Here is a 19,650-nt window from a genome sequence, read left to right as displayed (position 1 = left end):
GTTGCAAATGTATTAATGAAGTAAAGAAAGCAGATTTAGCAAGAACACAAGATGAGGTTATTATAACTCACAGTCACAGAGATCTTACATAAATTGCAATGCAGCTTTTGCATGGCTGACTTCTAGCTAATTCTGTCTGGCTTCATCCAACAAGCATCTTTGATTCTGCTATCATCCACTCATTACTGCCATCAGTATTCATCTATGCAACAGCAATCAATGAATTCAATCACCAAGGAAGAACGAAAAGATAAAGGTGCCAGTGAGTGTGAAAACACTCCAATATTTACAGAAATGGCACTTTGCCTAGTGTTAGCAATATCAGTCGCAATATGCAACTTCAAACAAATATAGACATGAACGCACTTTTGGTTAAGAAAAAAGCAGAGTAAAAACAATGCTGAGGTGTAAAGTTCTGTAATGGCAGTTTTTATGTATTTCTAAGTGCATGTAGCATTGCAAGAAAAATTGTGTTGGGACACAACCAGAGCACCTCCCTACACGTACACACACTTACATACTCCTTGGGAATTTATATTTTCTTATCCATCTTTCATAATAAATTGACCACTGGGTCATTGAGGATACTTTGGTGGTTCTATCTTGTAGAATATGGCAAGGCATTATGGAGGCAAGCAATACCAACCCTCTACCTGATTCTAGATCTGTACGAATGTAGCTCGTACCCCACACTCCCCTGAGTAGGACTAGCACTCCACCATGTAATGGACAAAAGAAGACAACTTTGAAGTCCAGCACCCTCTGTAGATACAATGGAGAAATTTACGTAGACATGAAAGGAAAGGAAATGTGTTATTTTTCAGAGTTTCATGGTAAAAATAAAATCTATGGACCAGTTAGCTGCAATATAAATTTTAGTTTTTTGGGTTTATATATGCTTTTAAACAGCCATAGTTGGAAGACAAAAGCACACAGTCTTTTATTTTACTTTACCTCAATACACTGACATAGCAGTCAACCTGTCATCAGCTTCTTGTTTTTCCCCAAGGGTATTTATATCACCTGCAGTATTTGCTAAGTATGTGGATTCTTATTATCTATAAAAGATGCTGGTTATTTGAAATGCATTTCTTTTTTTAGCAAGCAGCATATAAAACTGGACTTTCAGCTACAGTAAACCTTAGGATCACAAAAATATTGCAACTATAAACCATGTGACATGTCATGTCACAATGTAGAATATATAGTGTGCTTAGATGGCCTGTTCACACAGTTTAGAAGGTACTTACGAAAAAGAAAATACAGACAAAAGGTTAAACCCTGGGAATGGTTTAGCATGGTAGCTCTCAGGGATATGTGAACCCCTAGCGGTACCCGGTTATACAGGTGCATACCGCAAGGGCTGAATTCAAGATGGCAGAACATTGATACACTCTTTTTTCAGTTATTCTGGAAATGTATTCCAAATTTCACAATATATATATGTAGGAAAATGATACATAAATAAGCAAGTTTACAGTGAATGATTAGAATCACTTACTGTAACATACAGTAAGTGCCCACCTGACTGATTCTTGGTTGAGAAATTGGTTTTCCATACAGAGTTGCTTCTGCAGCATCAAAAAGAACCTGTGTTTGCTGGAACACCCTTTTTGTTTTGTTTATGAGGGCACTACTTTCATATATTGTATGACAAAGCTTATGTTGGGAACACATCCATTTTCTCTGCCTGTGCAGTGATGACACTACATGAGCAGTGCCTGCAGGTTTAATACCACAAGCACTCATATGAGCAGGGGCAGGGATGGCAGAGGGGTGGGAGCATGCAACCCAAGCTCTCCAATCCCTGTGCTGTGTGCCCTGTCACAGTCAAAGAACAGAACACTGATTGCTTGCGCTCTTTTGGTAATTAGGATCAGCATCTGCTCCCTCTTTTATTTAGAAGAGTGGTGCAAGCACAATTCAGTGAATTCGCTCACTGTTTTAGGTTTATTTTTTTTGTCAGAGCTGTATATGTATTTTTACACTGTTACCTATTATATTGTTCCGGGATATAGTGCCCTTTGTGCTTTAGAAAAGGACACCTGCTAATTTAACTGACTGCCCAAGGCCCACTCATTTCAGTCCTAAATACATATGACCTTCATATAACATATAACCAGTGTGTTTTGGCATCTGAATGCCTAGTCTCAAAATATCTGCCAGTGCTTTGCCAGCTTTTATACCTTTACCGAATCACCTTATATGGTATTATTTTTTAAGTTTATTTATAGAAATGATTCTCTTTGTATTCTACTGATAATTTGACATAAAGTCAGATATTTTGAATGTTACAGTATAACCCAATAAATAATAGATGCCTTGAGGAACAGCATTAAAATAGCATTATGAGGGGCAATAATTGTGATAGTGCTAGCACAGTATCATTTCTACATAAAAACAAAAGCAATAATTTGATAATTTGATGCATGTATAAAACCATTTATGTTGCATTGCCCTTGTTTCTTTTGATTGATTGATTATTTCTTTAACTCTAGATAAACTAGAAGTGATAATTGTAATCTGACTGGTTGCTATTTAATTTGAACATCACTACAATAATTATGAATAATTGTCAGAATATAGCATTCTAGGAATAAAGCATTACAAAGTGGGAGGAATTTAGCTTAACAGAAAACTAAGATTTAGGCATCATACACACGGGACGTTGTTTAACCTCTCCTAATGATTTAACTTGACAGCTAGAATCCGACATTTAAAAACGTCCGTTTAGCCACGTTTACATGCCCCCATTTGTGTTTAGGAGCGTTTGATTTATATATATATATATATTTATTTTTTTTGTTAAAATGAAAAACGTCTGTAAACAAAACACTGCTAAAAGTGAGTTACCACATTTAGCAGCGTTTACAAGCTGTTACAGGCATGTGGCGATTTAAATGCCTTTGAACATCGGTCCTGAACGCATTTTTTGGCGTTCCAAAAAATACTTCTAAACTCAACTACCTAGAAACTACTATAACTGACCCTGTGTACATGTACTGATAAGATAACAGAGGAGAGTTCAGGGGCAGCTGAAAAAAAATGCCCCAACTGCTCCTAAACGTCCGTTTACCAGCAGCAGTGTACATGAGATCTAAAAGTACATAAACTGTAAGCAAAACATAATGTATCTCTCAAATGTGAATTTTGGTCAGCATTCCAGAAAAATATTGCTCCAACGTAAGGGGAAGGACTCTCACTTTTTAAAAGGCCAACTATAAAAAAAATCCCAAGTTGTTTTATAATAATATATTGATCAAAATCATCATTAAGGTGGTTGTAATGGCTGAAGATTGTTTACCATCATGCATTCTATACATAAAGGTGAAAAACCTTCTGTTTGTTGCTCCCACCATAGCCCCCCTAATAATCACTTTAGCCCCCTCTCGATCCAGAGATGTGCATATGAGCCTCAGCTTTCTCAGGTCTCTCTCTCCTCATTGGCTGACACAGCAATGGGAGTAATTGGCTTCCACTACTTAGCTCGGGAGTGAGCATCAGTGCCCCATAGCAAGAGGCTTGCTAGTAGGGGCACTGGTCAAGGGGGGGGGAGCCAAAAGCTCTGGCAGGGGACCCAAGAAGAAGAGAATCGGGCTGCTCTGTGCAAAACCATTGCACAAAAAGGTAGGTATGAGGTGTTTTGTTTTGTTTTTTTAAAAGATGAAGCTTTTATATCACTTTAAAGCTGAACTCCAGGCAGATATAAAAGATAAAAAATAATGCAGTGCTGTGTTCTTTAATACATCATTATATCGATCTATATTTTTTTATGCAAGCAATGTAAGTACCTGAATATGACTTGATATTAGTCTCCTACAGTCCCTGTGCAGCAGAGAACAGACTGTGGCAAGAAGAAAGAACACTAGGAGCTAATCAGTTGTGTTACAGTGCAAGAAACATGCTGGTAGAAGGAGAGACCAGAGAGCAGAGAGAGGATTTCATCAGTCTGCTGCTTCTCCTTTCACTGTACATTCAAAGGTTGGGAATGGGAATGAAGCCTGTAAAGGTAAGGGCTTGTGTTTAAAAGCCTTTATTTGCATCAGAAGATTTATGCGTTTCTTTGCAAGTCTATAGGGGTGCAAAACCCATTGTAGGAGAAGAAAAATCAGATATCTTCCCCTGCCATGCAAATAATTTGGCAGATAAAACAATTCATATACCGTATATTTATTTCATCTTTGCGTTTAGCGGTTTGTTGTCTACATACACAAGGTCAATATTACAAAGGCTGATCCCCCCACACACATACTTCAGCAGTATGCTGATAAAAGTCATTCATTGTCCGGTTGGGGGCAGGTGACCCAGAAATCTGTAGCTGTGAACACTGATGTCACCTACCTATTCATTGCAATCAGTGTAAACCAAATGAGTAGATCATTATTCAATATTCAGTATATCATAATTCAAAACTTTAGGTAAGCAAATCAGATCATTATAACATTGTATTCATACAGTATTTGGCTGTAGTTTCACTATAACACTTTACCTTATGATTGAGAAGATATTATTTATTCATTATAATAATCATAATGACTTTTGCCCCATTGCTTTAACTCCGGTGCTTACAATGTGTTTCGATCGGCTTGTACTATCACACATCAAGGCCAGCATCCCCACTCAACTGGATAAACATCAGTTTGCCTACCAAGTGAACAGGTCGCCTGATGATGCTGTCAATATTGCATTGCATACAGCCGCCCTTGACCCATCTCGAGCACCCAAGCACTTATGTTAGGATGATATTGATTGGTTAGTTCTGCCTTCGGTACAGTAATCCCCACAAACTGGTGTACAAGATTAACACCTTGGGCGCCTCATTCTGTTCATGCATTATGGATTTCTTAACTTAAAAGACCACAAACAGTGAGAATGGGAAATCAACTCACCTCCACTCTCATTCATAACACAGGAGTACTACAGGGCTATGGATTCAGTCCAATATGATTGCATCCCCTACCAATGCCTTTATAGTGAAGTTCGCAGAAGATAACAGTCTAATCACACTTGTACATAACAATGATAGCCTATTGAGAGAACATTCAACATCTGGTTGAGTAGAGCACAGACAACAACCTAATAGTAAAATAAGAAGATAATAGTGGACTACAGATGATCCAGGAAGACTATCCATTACCCTCTGCAAATAAATGGGACTAAATAACATCAAATTAATGGAAATTTATATAACAGAGGAATATTTGTGGTCACTCAACACCTCCAATCTGGTGAGGAAAACACAACAGAGGATTTTCTTTCTCTGGAGATTTAAACAGATCAGGCAGCCTTTTAAACTTTGAGAGCTACCATGTAATATGTCATTGGATTGAACACGGTTATAAAAACATATATAATCTGATCTAATCTTATTTTATGATCAACTACTTTTTGTCAATTTAGAAGACGAAATAGAAACATTTAAATGGTACTATGGTAGTTCTCCATGACTAATACATTTTATGGTGGATTTTGTCTGATGATTACTTACACACATATTTTACAACAGTTTTTCATGCCAGTGATTTTTTTTAATTTAAAGCACTCTGGTGTTATCAAACAATAGGACCTGTTCCCAAAAACTGATACATGTAGTCTACTGAGCGTGACAGTACCAAAGCACTTCTCTATTGCCGTGTACACACAATCAGAAATTCCTTTAGAAAAAATTTGGATGGTTTTTCCAACGGAATTCCGCTCAAGCTTGTCTTGCATACACACGGTCACACAAAAGTTCTCTGAACTTTTGACCATCAAGAACGCGGTGACGTACAACTCTACGACGAGCCGAGAAAATGAAGTTCAATGCTTCCGAGCATGCGTCAAATTGTTTCTGAGCATGCGTGATTTTTTGCGCGTCTGAATTGCCTACAGACGAACGCATTTTCGGATAGGAACTTTTTCCGACCGAAAAATAGAGAACCTGCTCTCAATCTTTTGCTGGCTGGAATTCTGCCAACAAAAGTCCGATGGAGCATACACATGGTCGGAATTTCTGACCAAAAGCTCACATCTGACTTTTGCTGGCAGAATTTCTGATCGTGTGTATGGGGCATATGGCTTTCAAACTAAGATGATGCCTCGATCATTTACATTGCATGAAGCTTGTGGGCTACAATTTTCAATAAAAAAGAAAAACAGTACAGGAGTAAAAAAAACTCTTGTATGACTGCATGCTTTGTACACTGCTGAAGCAAAGACTAGGGACATATTTATCATTGGCCACGATTTAGAGGAACAGGGGCAAGAACGAATGCAAAACATACAACTCATCCCTGGTCTTTAAAATACATATTTAGCATGTTCCTTCTGAAAATTTGCATCAAACCTAACTTTAAAATGCCAAAAGTACTTTTGGTCTAAACAAATTAAATTACCAATTCTTCCAATAGCAGGCTCCTCCAGTTGCCTTCATTTCCATGTTCTGCTAAAGCACCCATGAGCCTAGACTCTTGGGCCACTCTATTATGCAACTTTTGGGCTCCATTCACACCTGGGCGCTCTGGAATCCAAGTAGAAGCTTCTGCTTCTTTTTGAGTGACAAGCTTTGCGCATTGTGGTTTTGCCACGATTGCAGCGCGATTTAACGCGTGACAAAATTGTGCCGCGATTGAGGTGCCATTAAGAATCGCAAACGCCTCCCATGTTTTGCCTTGATTCTGGAATTCCAAAATGCCCAGGTGTGAATGGAGCCCCTTCCTTCCTTACTTTTATACCACACTATGGTAGAGATTTACTAAAACTGCAGCACTCAGAATCTAGTGAAACTGCAAATGGTAGCCAATCAGCTTCTAACTTTAGCTTGTTCAGTTATGCTTTGACAACAAATCCTGGAAGCTGGTTTTTATGCAGCGCTGCACCAGATTTTGCATGCTCCAGGTTTAGTAAATCCCCTCACCCTTCCCCCATTTGCCCAAAAGGCCACCCATAACCGTGGTGGACCAATAATAAGATGCTTCCCTTTGCTGAGAAAAAAAAAATCCTCACCAAGTTGTAGCCAGGCATAGTATCTGAGAAAACTTTTTTCCTTTTCTAGGACACAGTGGTACTTACAAAACACAAAATAGTCTACAGGTTACATAGTTAACCTTGTTGAAAAAAGACACAAGTCCATCTAGTTCAACCAAGGTTGTTGGCTTTTGATTTATCTATGCCAGCTATCAATCAGAAACTGGCATCTTGCAGAACCCAATGCCTTCTGTGAGGATTTGCTCCACCCTTGCAAGAAGTTTAGATGCTATGAGAGACTATACCTAAGTAAAAGTTAGAGGGGCTGGAGATATGGGTGTACCCACTGAATATCTTATGACTTTTTCCAGGGTTGGGTAAAAAGCCCAGTTGTGGGTCCCTACCAACCAAACTGCATGAGTAACACAGTAAGGCTGGCTATGTTAATAAGCAACATTTAATTAGCTCCACACCAATTATTCCACTTTGGGAAGATCTGGAAAACGCTTATCTAAATTTATGTCTATACAAATCTTTTGAAGTTTTATAAGGACATAAGATAAATACAGAGACAAAACCTACAGATAGATAGATACATACATACATATCTACATAAATACATAGATAAGCATTCTTAAATCACAACAATACACAGCACAACAAACATAGCACGCATATTCATAGGCTATAATATGATAAAATCAATAGCAATATAGTATAAAGAATTATTTTGCAACATAACAATAGGCTAAGCAAGCAATCCACTAAATGATGGGTCTACTATGTACTGTATATGTTTAAAAACCTCACAAATAAGATAAGATATATATATATATATATATATATATATATATATATCTATATATATATATATAGATATATATATATATATATATATATATATCATCTACAATGCAGTTCTGTTTCTGAGAGTTATTTAAACATGCTATAGCAATACAAAACAATACTCTAAATGCTTAATATTTCTATATTGACATACAGTGCTATGTTGAGGGATAACTATAAAAGCAATCAAAATTAAATGATAACACTACTTCTTTGCCTAGCTGTTAAAGCACTTATATCTTCTAATCCGTCTCAGCGCAAACAGTTCATGCACACATTTAAAACTTAAAATTTGTTGTATTTTTTGGTGGCTCTAACACTGATAATTTAAGAGAGTTTCCATAGTAACAAAGGAACTATTTTTCCATCCCTTTCATTTTATGCAGAATGGATCAAAGCCTGGCAGTATTTCTCGCAGATGAATGTCATTTGATTCATGTCTTACTTCACAGCAAAAATAAGAATTCACATTTTCACTATAAGAGGGTGTTTTAGGGGTGGGGGATGAAATTAAATGAAAAAAAAATCTACTTACATCTCTGATTTCTGCGCTTACTCTTGTACATGGTCATGCAAGACGTATCCAACTTTTTCAGGAAGTAATTATTATTATTTTTTTTTTCAAACAGGAACACAAAAGGGATGGATCGTGCTTGTGCTTTGCAGAGAGACACTTGGCTTAGTGCTGATGGAAGCTAACCAGCAATTTCACACTGTGAACATGGCAGAAACCATTTGAATGAAATACAGAGGGGTGCTACAAGGAGCCCTGCATCTAGATAATGCAAACCGAAAAGAAGGAGGAATTGCTTATACTGTTTATAAGGTAACAGGGAAAAAGTCACTTGTGCATTTAAAAATACATATAACACTGCAGAGGGCAAATTAAGTGCAAATGAAAAAGAAAAAAAAATACACATCACTCTAATAGCTTGAAACCTTCTTCATATTGGTAATTAACGTATAGCCCTCATATGTGGAATATTTAAAGCATAGCTGCCCATTTTTTTTTTTCAGTTGGGGGTTACAAGTTAATGCAGGAGGTGTTCTTCATCTTTAACATTTAATCACATCAACATTAAAATGATTTCCACTTTTGCAGCCAAGTTTTGGATAACATGTACTTTATTATATCTTCCCATTGACATAACACAACTTAAAAAAAAAAAAAATATATATATATATATATATATATATATATATATATATAAAATTGCCGGTTACTTTTTTAGGTGCTTTTTATTGATTAAAGTGATAATAAACCCAAAACCAAAAATTTTATATATTGCAGCTTACCAATCATTCAGAAGTGGTGGCTGTGTTAGTTTCCTTTTATTCATCTTTTTTCCCTCAGTTTTTCTCCGATGATTTGGCCAGTAACACACATCCTGTATTACCAGATGAAGGAGCACAGGGGTATCTTTGGACAGCAAAGTGTTAGATGTACTAGCAGATTTAAATCTTTAGTCTGTACTCCCCACTGTAGGCGGTGCTCAACTGAAGCAGCAATGCAGAAGAGGAAGGAAGTCATGACTTCCTGCAGTCACTAGAGGGACAGATGTCTGGTTAGACGCTGGCACCCCACATGACCTTGGTAGCCATTTTGGGTCAGGGCAGTGTCTATTTAAGATGCTGGCTCCTGGGTTTGGTGCACTTTGTGCATTTGTGTGAGTGACTAGAGTAGGGACAGGTTCCCCGTCAGGCCGGGACAGTCCATAGCAGCAGGGAAAGGTTCCTAAGGAGTAAAAAAAGTTCAGGGACTATGCTATCTGCACTTAAGGAAGCTTCCCATTTGAGTGTGGTCGCATTCCCACTCCTCGCTGCAGAAGTTGTCGGCATAATTTCAAGATTAGGATCCCCTGCTGCTATTTGTAAGTGGCTCTGGTCAGCTGTGCCTACCCTCCAGGCCTGATTGTTCATTGCTGGGACTTTCGTAATATACTGTTCTCATCTACCTCGGCCTTCAAATTAAAGCCAAACTCCAGCTCACACTTTATAAGCAGTTACACAAGCAGTTGAAGCAATCTTTTTTTTTGTTTTGTTTTTTTATTTTTTATTTTGAGATAAAGGTTTTGCATGAATAAATAAAAGCTAATCCTTGTAAGCATCCTTATCAGTGGTAAATGGTTTGTCTCAACACTCTTAACTGATACATGTTTGAAAAACAACAGACTTACTAGCCAGAACACCTAGTTAAAAAAAAAAAGAAAAAAGGCAAAAAAAAAACTGATGCAGCCATCACATCTAAGAATTGATAAGCTGCAATATAGTAAATATTTGCTTTTCGGTTTATAACACTTTCTCCTTACATGCTCCCCCTGCTGTAATTGTTATGATGGGGCTGTGCAGTAATGTATAACATAAGTAACCCTGTCTGTGCTGTGTTAGCAGTTCTTCATCACCAGCTGTAAACTGGATTTAAACTGTCTGTCCTAACAGAGGGTTAAAAATTTAGAAACCACCCCCCTGCATCATATGTCGGGGCAAAGATACTTGGGACTGTCCAGAAATTACTAGAATTAGTCATGACACTTTCTCCTTAGAAACATTTAAAAAGTAAGAAATATTAAAAAATATTAGGTATGGCAAGAGTCAAATGCTCATTATGTCTAGGGGTACTAGATAAAGGAGAAATACTTTATTCCTTCCAACAGTAAGACTGGTCCCCTTGCAGGCTACTCTCTAAGCTGTTCCCATCTGCGGTTGCATGTTTGCCCCCCACCATGTACAAAACAGAAGTTTTGCAGAACCAGCCAAATCGGGGGATAGGGTAAGTAATCCTGCCTGTTCCTCTACACCAGGGGTCTCCAAACTTTCTAAACAAAGGGCCAGTTTACTGCCCTTCAGACTTTAGGGAGGCTGGACTGTGGCCAGTGGGAGAAGAAACTGCCCTGGCGTCAGTGGGAGTAAACAATACCATCATTGGTATTGAGAGGAATAATAGTGCCCCATCATTGGTATCAAGTCAGTGGGAAGAATAATGCCCATTGGTGTCAGTGGGAGGAATAGTGCTCCATCATTGGTATAAATGGGAGGAATAGTGCCCCATCATCAATGTCAGTGGGAGGAAAAGTGCCCCTTCAATCGCGCAGTGAGAGGAATAATGCCCCCATTGTTGGTGTCAGGAACTATGCCCCACTGTTACTGAAAGTGGGGGGAATAATGTCCCAAGGGCCAGATAAAAACAAACAAAGGGCTGCATCCGGCCCCCGGGCCGCAGTTTGCAGACCACTGCTCTACACCATAAATAAAAAGAGCATTTAACTTTTGCAATGTGATTGGGAGGAGGCACTGCAAAAGTATATGTTTTTCTAATTTCTGGAGTTTTCTGGAGTTGGGCTTTAAAGGAAGCCTAACAATCAAGCACAATTCCTGTCAAAGAAGATTTTAATGGCAGATACCATGCCCTGATTGTTCAGCTTCACACTTGTTCTATAGAAGTTAGCTCACTAACAGCAATGCTGTTTCAACTGGTATACAGGCTGGAAATGGCTATTTATCCTTGTGACAGATTCTGTATAAGAAAATGTTATATTAAAAGACGTTAAGATTTTTTGCTATTGTAGCCATGAGCTGGCAAAACTGCCTATATTATCAGAGGACACTCTACAGCATCTGCCACAGTGAGGCTGTTCCCTCTAGTGCTCAGCCTGGGATCTGCTTTGTCACATCCTGAATGCAGGGTTAAGTGGAGGATCTTGGGATATATAGTTTGGAAAGCTGAGTTTACATTAAACCTGGATCGTTGTGAACTACAAGCCGCAGCCAGCTGGAGGAAGAGAACATATTTCTGGGCGCGGCTGTGTTGCGGCCTTGGTGGCAGGAGAGAGCCTCCCAAGAGCATGCATGGATGCACCTGTTGTTGGCAGGGTCTGGTCGTCAGGTTACAGCCGGAAGGTCATTCACATCACCTGCATCAGAGATCCAGCTGAGCTGCGGAGCTGGGAGGTGCAGGGTCGTGCACAGTATCTGCAGAGGCCTGCTGCAGGATCTTCACACCATTTCTCCTAAGCTTGACATCACTTGGACTGGTGAGCAGGCATATACCAACCCTCTTTGTACCTAAGGACACTGCATGCAGAAGTTACTTTGCCCTCTTCATTAGAGCTTTATAAGGAGACATTTACAATACCTATTGTGCTACTGTATGTCATTATCTCACTGTTACTTTGGGCCCTATCACTTGAGCTAGCTGAAGATTCAAGACACTTGAATCAAGGAAAGGACTCCTCTGTGTCCCCCCCCCCCACACACACACACACACATACACACAAAAGACAGGAACATTGGGCATCTATCTGGCCCCATATCACCAAGAAACTCTCTCTATTTAGAGACCAAGGTCACCGACTTTATATACAACTTGCTGAACTGTGTAAAGTGTTTGCGTTAAAGGGGCTGTGGTGTCAGGAGGTTAAAGGGAGTAGTCTGTAGTAGTAGTCCAGATTGGTCATTCTTCTATCCTTTTCTGACCTACAGCTATAGAACTTGATTGGTTAATACTTGCTGTTTTATTGCTCCCCAGGGGACTTTACTGACAAGTCATTTGTTCACTCATATAAAGAGTATAACAATAACCTTATTTCTCTTATCTGATCCATTTGCTGTTGATTCTATTTACTTCAAAACTCCAAGCAAAACTTATTTGGTTTATTTTGAAGTAATTTGTGTCTGCATCCATATTTCTTTGCTGAAATGTCTGAACCCAGGGTGTCAGGAGACTTGCAAGGCCAGGGCAACCATTGGGGTACCGTATCTTTAAGTGGCCCTCACAGGGGTAGTACTACACTACCATTGTCTGTCCATTAAGAAGATCTATATGAGGAGACAACTGGAAATAAGAGGAAATCTCTCCAAATCAGCAGGAAATTTCTCCTGTTGTCACGAGAACAGGCGTTTTCATTGGAAGATTTCCCCTCATCATCAAAGGTGACAAAAGAGGACCCCAAATGTCTCCTTAAAGAGAACCTGTCACTTTTACTGTGGTATTACAAAGAATTCTTAATAACAATAAAGTTAAAGCAGAACTTCACTCTCTCAATCAACATTGACTATTTTTAATCCTTCTGTTGCTAGCATTAGTAAATAGATCAGAAAGTATATCATATTAAAGCTCTGGGCTCCTCATCCCTTCCAAGTGCCCCCATAGCAAGCTGTTTGCTATGGTGACATTTGTGCGGGCACCCTCCCTAGCCAGGCTATGTCTGTCCATATGACATACACAATTAGGCTTGGCCCCATACCCTGATCCCTCGACACTGGATTTGATTGACAGCCAATGGTTCCCACTGCTGTCTCCAAGCTTATAAGGAGAGAGAGAGCGATAGCAGCACTGCTGCTCTCTGGCATAGCACTGCATTGAGATCAGCCTCGGGTAACTATTTAAGAGGGTCTGGAGGAGGCAGCTTTTAAAAGCTTTATAAGCTTAATGCAGAAAATGCATTTAGGTAAAAAAAAAATTAGCCTTTAGAACCACTTTAATAAAATATATTGAAAATATATAAAATGAAAAGCCCTTGCGACCACGTATACACATATATCAATTCAAAACAATGTTGCAAATACAAGCCATGTTATTTACTGACATATGAAATCTGCTTCTCTGCCAGTTTGCATATCCCCTTATATTATAGATCATTCATTGGTAAAACAAAAAGATTCTTCTTTTTTATGTTTTAAAATTATTTCCAAGCTTGCTTCCAAGTATATAGGATAGTATTTTCAGTGCAAAAAGAATTGCAAGTGTGTGGTGCCCATGCTGTGTGAATCCCAAAACATACAATATGTGCTTCAGCACTGAAAAATTGCATCTTTTTCAAAATTCCATGCTACATAGATGGGTTTACAGTTTCACAATGGGTTCAAAAACAGAAAAGTTCATATGCTGCTTACATTCCATTTTCTGACTCCATTCCCCAATGCCCAGGTAATGTAACTATTTGAGTCTTTTATCTGTCAACCATCACACAGATAAAAGACCCTGGCTTTTGGTATAGAACCATTATTTTCACATAGATACTGTTTCTCTTTATTCTACAATGTCTTTATAAACAGGCCAAACATAATCTAACTTATTAAAGGAGGACTCCAGCCTATTCCTAACCAAGCTTAAGCCTGCACCCATCCACCTTCTAAACTCTATACTACCCTGTAAAGGAAAAATGTCTATACTTGCCTATTCTGAGGGTGCTCTGGTCTGGTCACATGATCTCTACAGTGGCTGGCTGGTGAAGAGGGGAGATTGCCAAAAATGGTTGCAGAGCCTGCTGCTCTCTCTCATTGTGACTGGTCTTGTTTTCACCCCCACCCATCTTTTTCTGCAGGCAGCCTATGGTGAGGGAGGTTTGTTGGGTCCCTCCCATAGCTCTGCTCTCTGCACAGGCTATGTACAGTTTCTTTTTTTTTTCTTTTATATTGCTTGCAATTTAACCTTATTTATTTAATGTCATGTCCCATTGTTGGATCAAGTAAGGTTAATCACTTTTCTCATGTATACCAACATTGATTTACTAGATATTGTTTTGAGAGGGCATGTGTGTATACATACACATATATGGATAGCCTTTAGTTGAGGTCTGCCTTGCGATTCATTATGTGTTGCAATGCAGTATATAGATGCGCATGCGACTCTCATTTCATTTCATTTTATTCAATTTAATTTTATATTTGATTTTTATATTTGTTTTTTTATATAAATATTAATAATTTTTATGTAGGTTTTTTCAATATATTTTTGCGGATACATTTCATATCTGCCAATATTAACTGTTTCTACATTGACTACAACGAGTAGTCTATTAATATAACATTATAATTTTATTCAATTTTATTCAATTGTATATTCTTGGCAAGTGACTCTCTGGCGATTGCTCGGTAAGCTGATCTCCTCTGTGCATTATGGCTATGTTGCCTGTGTCCCTTGAATCATTCCCGGCATCAGCATCAGTCTCTCTCTCTGACCCTCCCCTTTCCCTCCTCCCTCTCTGATGATGTGGTTTCATTACCATTGCATCAGCAATGTATGTCATTATGCTGAGTCTACCCAGGTGACGACCAGCCTCACACATCCTTCTACATCTGCGAGCCTGCGCAGAGGATATGCGTGCGCACCCATACACTCTCGCTCACAGCGAGTATGGGCTGAAGTGGTCGGAGGTAGCGGGGTGGAACGCATATCCACCCGCACTTCCGGCCTGTGTGTACTGCGCATGCGCGGGCGGAAATGACGGTTTGGGTAGCCGGATACCGCCGGTGGAGCGCATTTGTATCCGAACTTCCGGGTCCTCAAGGCAGCGTGCGTTCCACCGGCATCTGGAGCCCTCTAAAGCCATCTAAAACCATCCGAAGGTCCTCTGGAGCCCCCTCCGGTGAGTACAGCTGGTACTACTTTTCCTACTTGCAGAGGTGGCACAGGTGGTACTGCTACCTCTGCCTGTCCACACCTATACTTATATACTTGGGATGTGACTGTGGTATAGCCCTGGACAGTCCCTAATCAGCCCGTAGATATAGTCCCTTCTTGTGCAATATGACTGTTTGATCTGCAGAGGTGACACAGATGAGTTGATAAGGTTACTTTGGCCTGCTTACTTTCACATTTATACTTACCAGGTGGCCATATTATAGTCCCAGATGGCCTGTATTAGCCCGCAGGAAAAGTCCTCTATTGTGCACTATGATTGGGTACATTTATTATACCAACAATTAATATCGACTGATATGCACGCTTTTTCTCGGATGTGAGACTACTATAGTGTTACCATGAAGACATGGTGACACCTGAGAGGGTCCTTTCAGCTGGGAGGGTTTTTGTGGTTTGTTTGTTTTTTGTTTTTTTGCTTTTGGGAAGGGGGAGGGGCCATGGTGGGCTGGTGATGGTGATCATTGGGAGGCTTGGTTGCATGTATGCACACATATATAGAGGAGCTCTTACCTATAAGCAGTCACCACCCGCTTAGGCTCTGAGGAAAGGGGCTCGCCCCCGAAACGCGTTAGCCGTTGCCGCATCTACTTGATGTCCGGTCCCATTTTATCCTGGTGTTTGTTACTGCATAACTGCAGTCCATGTCCATGCCTGTATTTCAAGCTCGTTTGTGAGTATGTTACTTGTTATTTTACTTTTTAATAAACGCTACCAGTGGTAATGCGCTAGGTCGGTGCGCCCTCTCTTCTTTTTGTTTCCTCTTTGCAGAGCCTGGGCCATGATTTTATCCATAGGCTTACTATGGCGCATCTTTTGTCGGCTGCCCTTCCTCTGCCTTGAATCCACTAATAACAGCTGATCTTGTGACCAGACTAGAGCACTCTCAGAATAGGTAAGGATAAACGCCTTCCTTTCACAGGGTAGTTAAAATGGAGTTTGGAGAGAAGGTGGATGCAGGTTTAAGCCTAGTTAGGAATAGAATCAACTTGAACTTTAACTTCCCAATATATTTATGAAGCCAAAGAATGAATTATTCTCATAAACATTCATAATATTAACAAATGTATGGGACTCTGGGAGATTATCATGCTCTGGTTCTCACTCTAATTGGTAAACTGATTCTTATATATATTTTTTTATTTATCATGATTAGAAAATACTGTAACATGCTGAAAAGCTGAATTAAATGACTGACCTCAGCACGGGGATAGGATCAAGAAGATCTCCCAAAATTCCACACTACAAGTGCTATAATCTAATGTGATCTGTGGAATACCTGCTCTGTCTGTAATAAGCTTACATCTGTGCATAAACATTTTATCTACCGTTGCTTTAACATACTTGGCATTATTGAAACCTGGCATCAAAATTCTGACTCGGCTTCCCCTGCTGCCGTTTCCCATGGTGACCTCCACTGGACTTACTCACCCAGACCAAGTGGACGGAAAGGAGGTGGAGTTGGAATCCTTCTATCCCCACTGAGGATCTTTCAAGTCCTTCCTTCCCCTCCCTCTCTTCTTTCGAGACGCACTGTATTCACCTGTTTTTGTACAATTGTAGTAATTTATCGGCCTGCTGGACCAGTATGATGATTTTTTGATGACTTCTCTGCCTGGTTACCCTATTTTCTCTCCTCTGAAATTTCTAAAATCCCTGTAGGACATCACCCTATGCAAATATGACTTCCCTAAAATTAAAGTTCCGCCTCCATGCTGTCAAGCAATCCTACTTTGTCACTCTTATTAGTATCTTGTCATCCAGTCCTTGTTGGGTCTTCTCTACCTTTAATTCTTTGCTTTATCCCCCAACCCCTCTACCCACTAACTCACTCACTGTCCAAGAGATTGCCAATCACTTCAAAAACAAGATTGATGTAATACGTAAGGACACCTCCACTGTCCACTGATATCTTCCCTACCTAACAGCTGTTTTCTAACAGCACAGTCCACACTTCCCTCTTTTGAACTGGCTACTACTGAAGATTTTACCAAACTTTTCCCAGATGCCCACCTAACCAATTGTTCCTTTTCAACTACTTCTGTCACCCTCTTTTTCTATCCTATGCTCTCTCATTCACATCTTTAACCTCTACCTATCTACTGGACCATTCCCTTCCCCTCTAAAGCATGCACAGATCTCCTCCAATACTTAAAAAGCCCTCACTGGACTTCACCAACCTGAGCAACTTAGGACCCATCTCCTTGCTCCCATTCACCTCTAAACTTCTAGAATGTTTAGTCTACAACATCTGAGCAAAAAAGGAAGAGAAGCACCAGGCAAATCTTAGTGCAGCATTATTTTATTTGATTAAAATACAAATTGTTGACGGTATAAGGTGCCCTTATATAGTGCTAGTGAGGGTAGGTGCTTTCCAGATCCAGAATCACAGAAGAGCCGCCGGGGTGTTCCTGTGGAAGAGTCCATGAGCCTCGTGTGCCAGAGGGAAGCTGAAGCCTCAAGGGACCTGGGGAGGATGCCAGCTGTGTAACTCTGTGTAGGAGTGTTCCGGTGCTGTCAGAGTGGGGAGCCACCTGTCACTGTGTCTGGCCAATCAGAACAGGTTTTGAAAGCAAGGCCAATCCTCTATCATCTGAGCTCCTACTTCACTGAAAACTACTAAACTCAATGGCCACTATTCCATACTCGACCTCTCTGCGGCATTTGATACTGTTGACCACCCACTCCTTCTCAATAAATTTCACTCCCTTGGCCTCAAAGGTTCAGCCCTTTCCTGGTTCTCCTCCTAACTATCACAGCGCTCTTTCAGTATTATTTATAACTCTGTCTTCTCCCCTCTACTCTACTCTCTATAGGGGTCCCCCACGGCTCTGTTCTTGGACCTCTTCTCTTTATCTGCACCTCCTCTTTTGGCCACTTGACAACCTCCCAAGGCTTTCAACACCCTCTCTACGCGGATGACACCCAAATCTTTCTCTCTACTCTTTACCTTACTCGTTCAGTCTCCTCTCGATTTGCTAACTTACTAACTGACATATCAGCATGGATGTTGCACTATTTCCTTAAACTAAATCTCTCTAAAACCGAGCTGATAATATTTTCCCCTCAGCTCATGCCTTCCATCAAGACCAGTACTACAACTATCAGTCCATCCCCTCATGGTAGGGTACTAGGTTTAATCCTATACTCTAACCTGTTCTTTAGGCCCCAAATCGAATCAGTGTCAAAAGCTTGTAGACTTCACCTCATAACATCTCTAAAATGTGCCCCTTTTTAACTAATGAAACCACCAAGCTACTCATTCACTCCCTTGTTATCTCTCACCTTGACTATTGCAATTCCTTTCTTATAGGCCTACCTCTCCATAGGCTAGCCCCTCTTCAATTTATCACAAATGCTGCTGACAGACACATCTACCTTACTAACTGTTGCCACCTCTCTCTGACAATCCCTCCACTAGCTTCCAATTGCCCAGCAAATTAAAAAATGCTAAATGCATTTGAAAAAATGCTAACAACAACATATAAAGCCATCCACAACTCTGTCCAGAGCTGCATCATTAATCTTTTCTCCAAATATCATCCAAACCATCCTCTCCATTCCTTCAAAGAGCTCCTGCTCTCAAGCTCTCTTGTCTTATCCTCCCATGCTCATCTCCAGGACTTCTCCAGAGCCTCTCCCATCCTTTGGAACTCTCTACCTCAATCTGTTCAGCTATCTCCTACTCTGGCTGCCTTTGGACAATCCCTGAAAACTCATCGCTTGAAGAGAGCCTATCATGTCTCCAACCAACTGAACTTTTATCATTTCCATAAGCTTATCCCCCACAGTTATAACCATTTTTACCACCCTATTAGTTTGTAAGCTCTTATGAGCAAGGCTCTCTTAATCCTCTTGCATTTTATTGCATTGTAACTATACTATCTCTCTTTAGATTGAAAATGCAGCACAAAACTGTTGGTGCTATATAAATCCTGAACAATAATAATAATAATAAATCCTTATGATATTTGTTCATTTTGTGGAATGAACTGTACAGTATAAGTCTCCACCAATTCTTACATTGCATTTTTTGCAGCAGTGGAACATAAGAACCTGGCCAGGGACCTGCAAACTAAAATCTAAATTTGTAGATGCCTTCCCAAACACCTGGAGGTCCAGGATGGGCAGCTTCTCTAAGTGGAGAATGTTTTTCTTTAATTTGTTATTTAACTGGTTCCCGAGCAGCCCACACAGATATACTGCGGCAGAATGGCTCTCCTGGGTGAAATCCCGTATGGGTACGTTCCTTCCCATTTTCAGCCACTAGAGGGTGTGTGTGTGCGTGGCCGGCGGTCACGATTGCCGCTGGCCACGCACGATCGCATGCACAAACGCCAGCATGGGGATTTGTGTGTGTAAACACACAAATGCCTATGCTGTCAGAGGAGAAGAGACATGTTTGTTCCTAGTAGTAAGCAGCAACAGCGATATGTCTC

General features: G+C 40.1%; 1 protein-coding gene across 2 annotated transcripts in view; it reads right to left on the bottom strand.

The window, feature by feature from the left end:
- RALYL (RALY RNA binding protein like) overlaps positions 1-19,650 on the bottom strand; it is a 1,862,755-nt gene that overhangs the window by 339,931 nt on the left and 1,503,174 nt on the right. Inside the window, exon 1 of one of the 2 annotated variants that reach the window (XM_073631887.1) lies at positions 8,327-8,520. The exons of the other annotated variant lie outside the window; for it this stretch is intronic. Coding sequence (XP_073487988.1) covers positions 8,327-8,363 — 37 coding nt within the window. The 5' untranslated portion in view covers positions 8,364-8,520. Of the gene's footprint in view, positions 1-8,326; positions 8,521-19,650 lie in introns of those variants that run through there. 2 annotated transcript variants of the gene reach the window in all.

This window comes from Aquarana catesbeiana, linkage group LG05 (assembly GCF_042186555.1).
Source record: "Aquarana catesbeiana isolate 2022-GZ linkage group LG05, ASM4218655v1, whole genome shotgun sequence".
Lineage (NCBI taxonomy): Eukaryota > Metazoa > Chordata > Amphibia > Anura > Ranidae > Aquarana > Aquarana catesbeiana.
The sequence above is the reverse complement of the archived record's forward strand: the minus strand, read 5'-3'. Positions and strand labels throughout refer to the sequence as shown.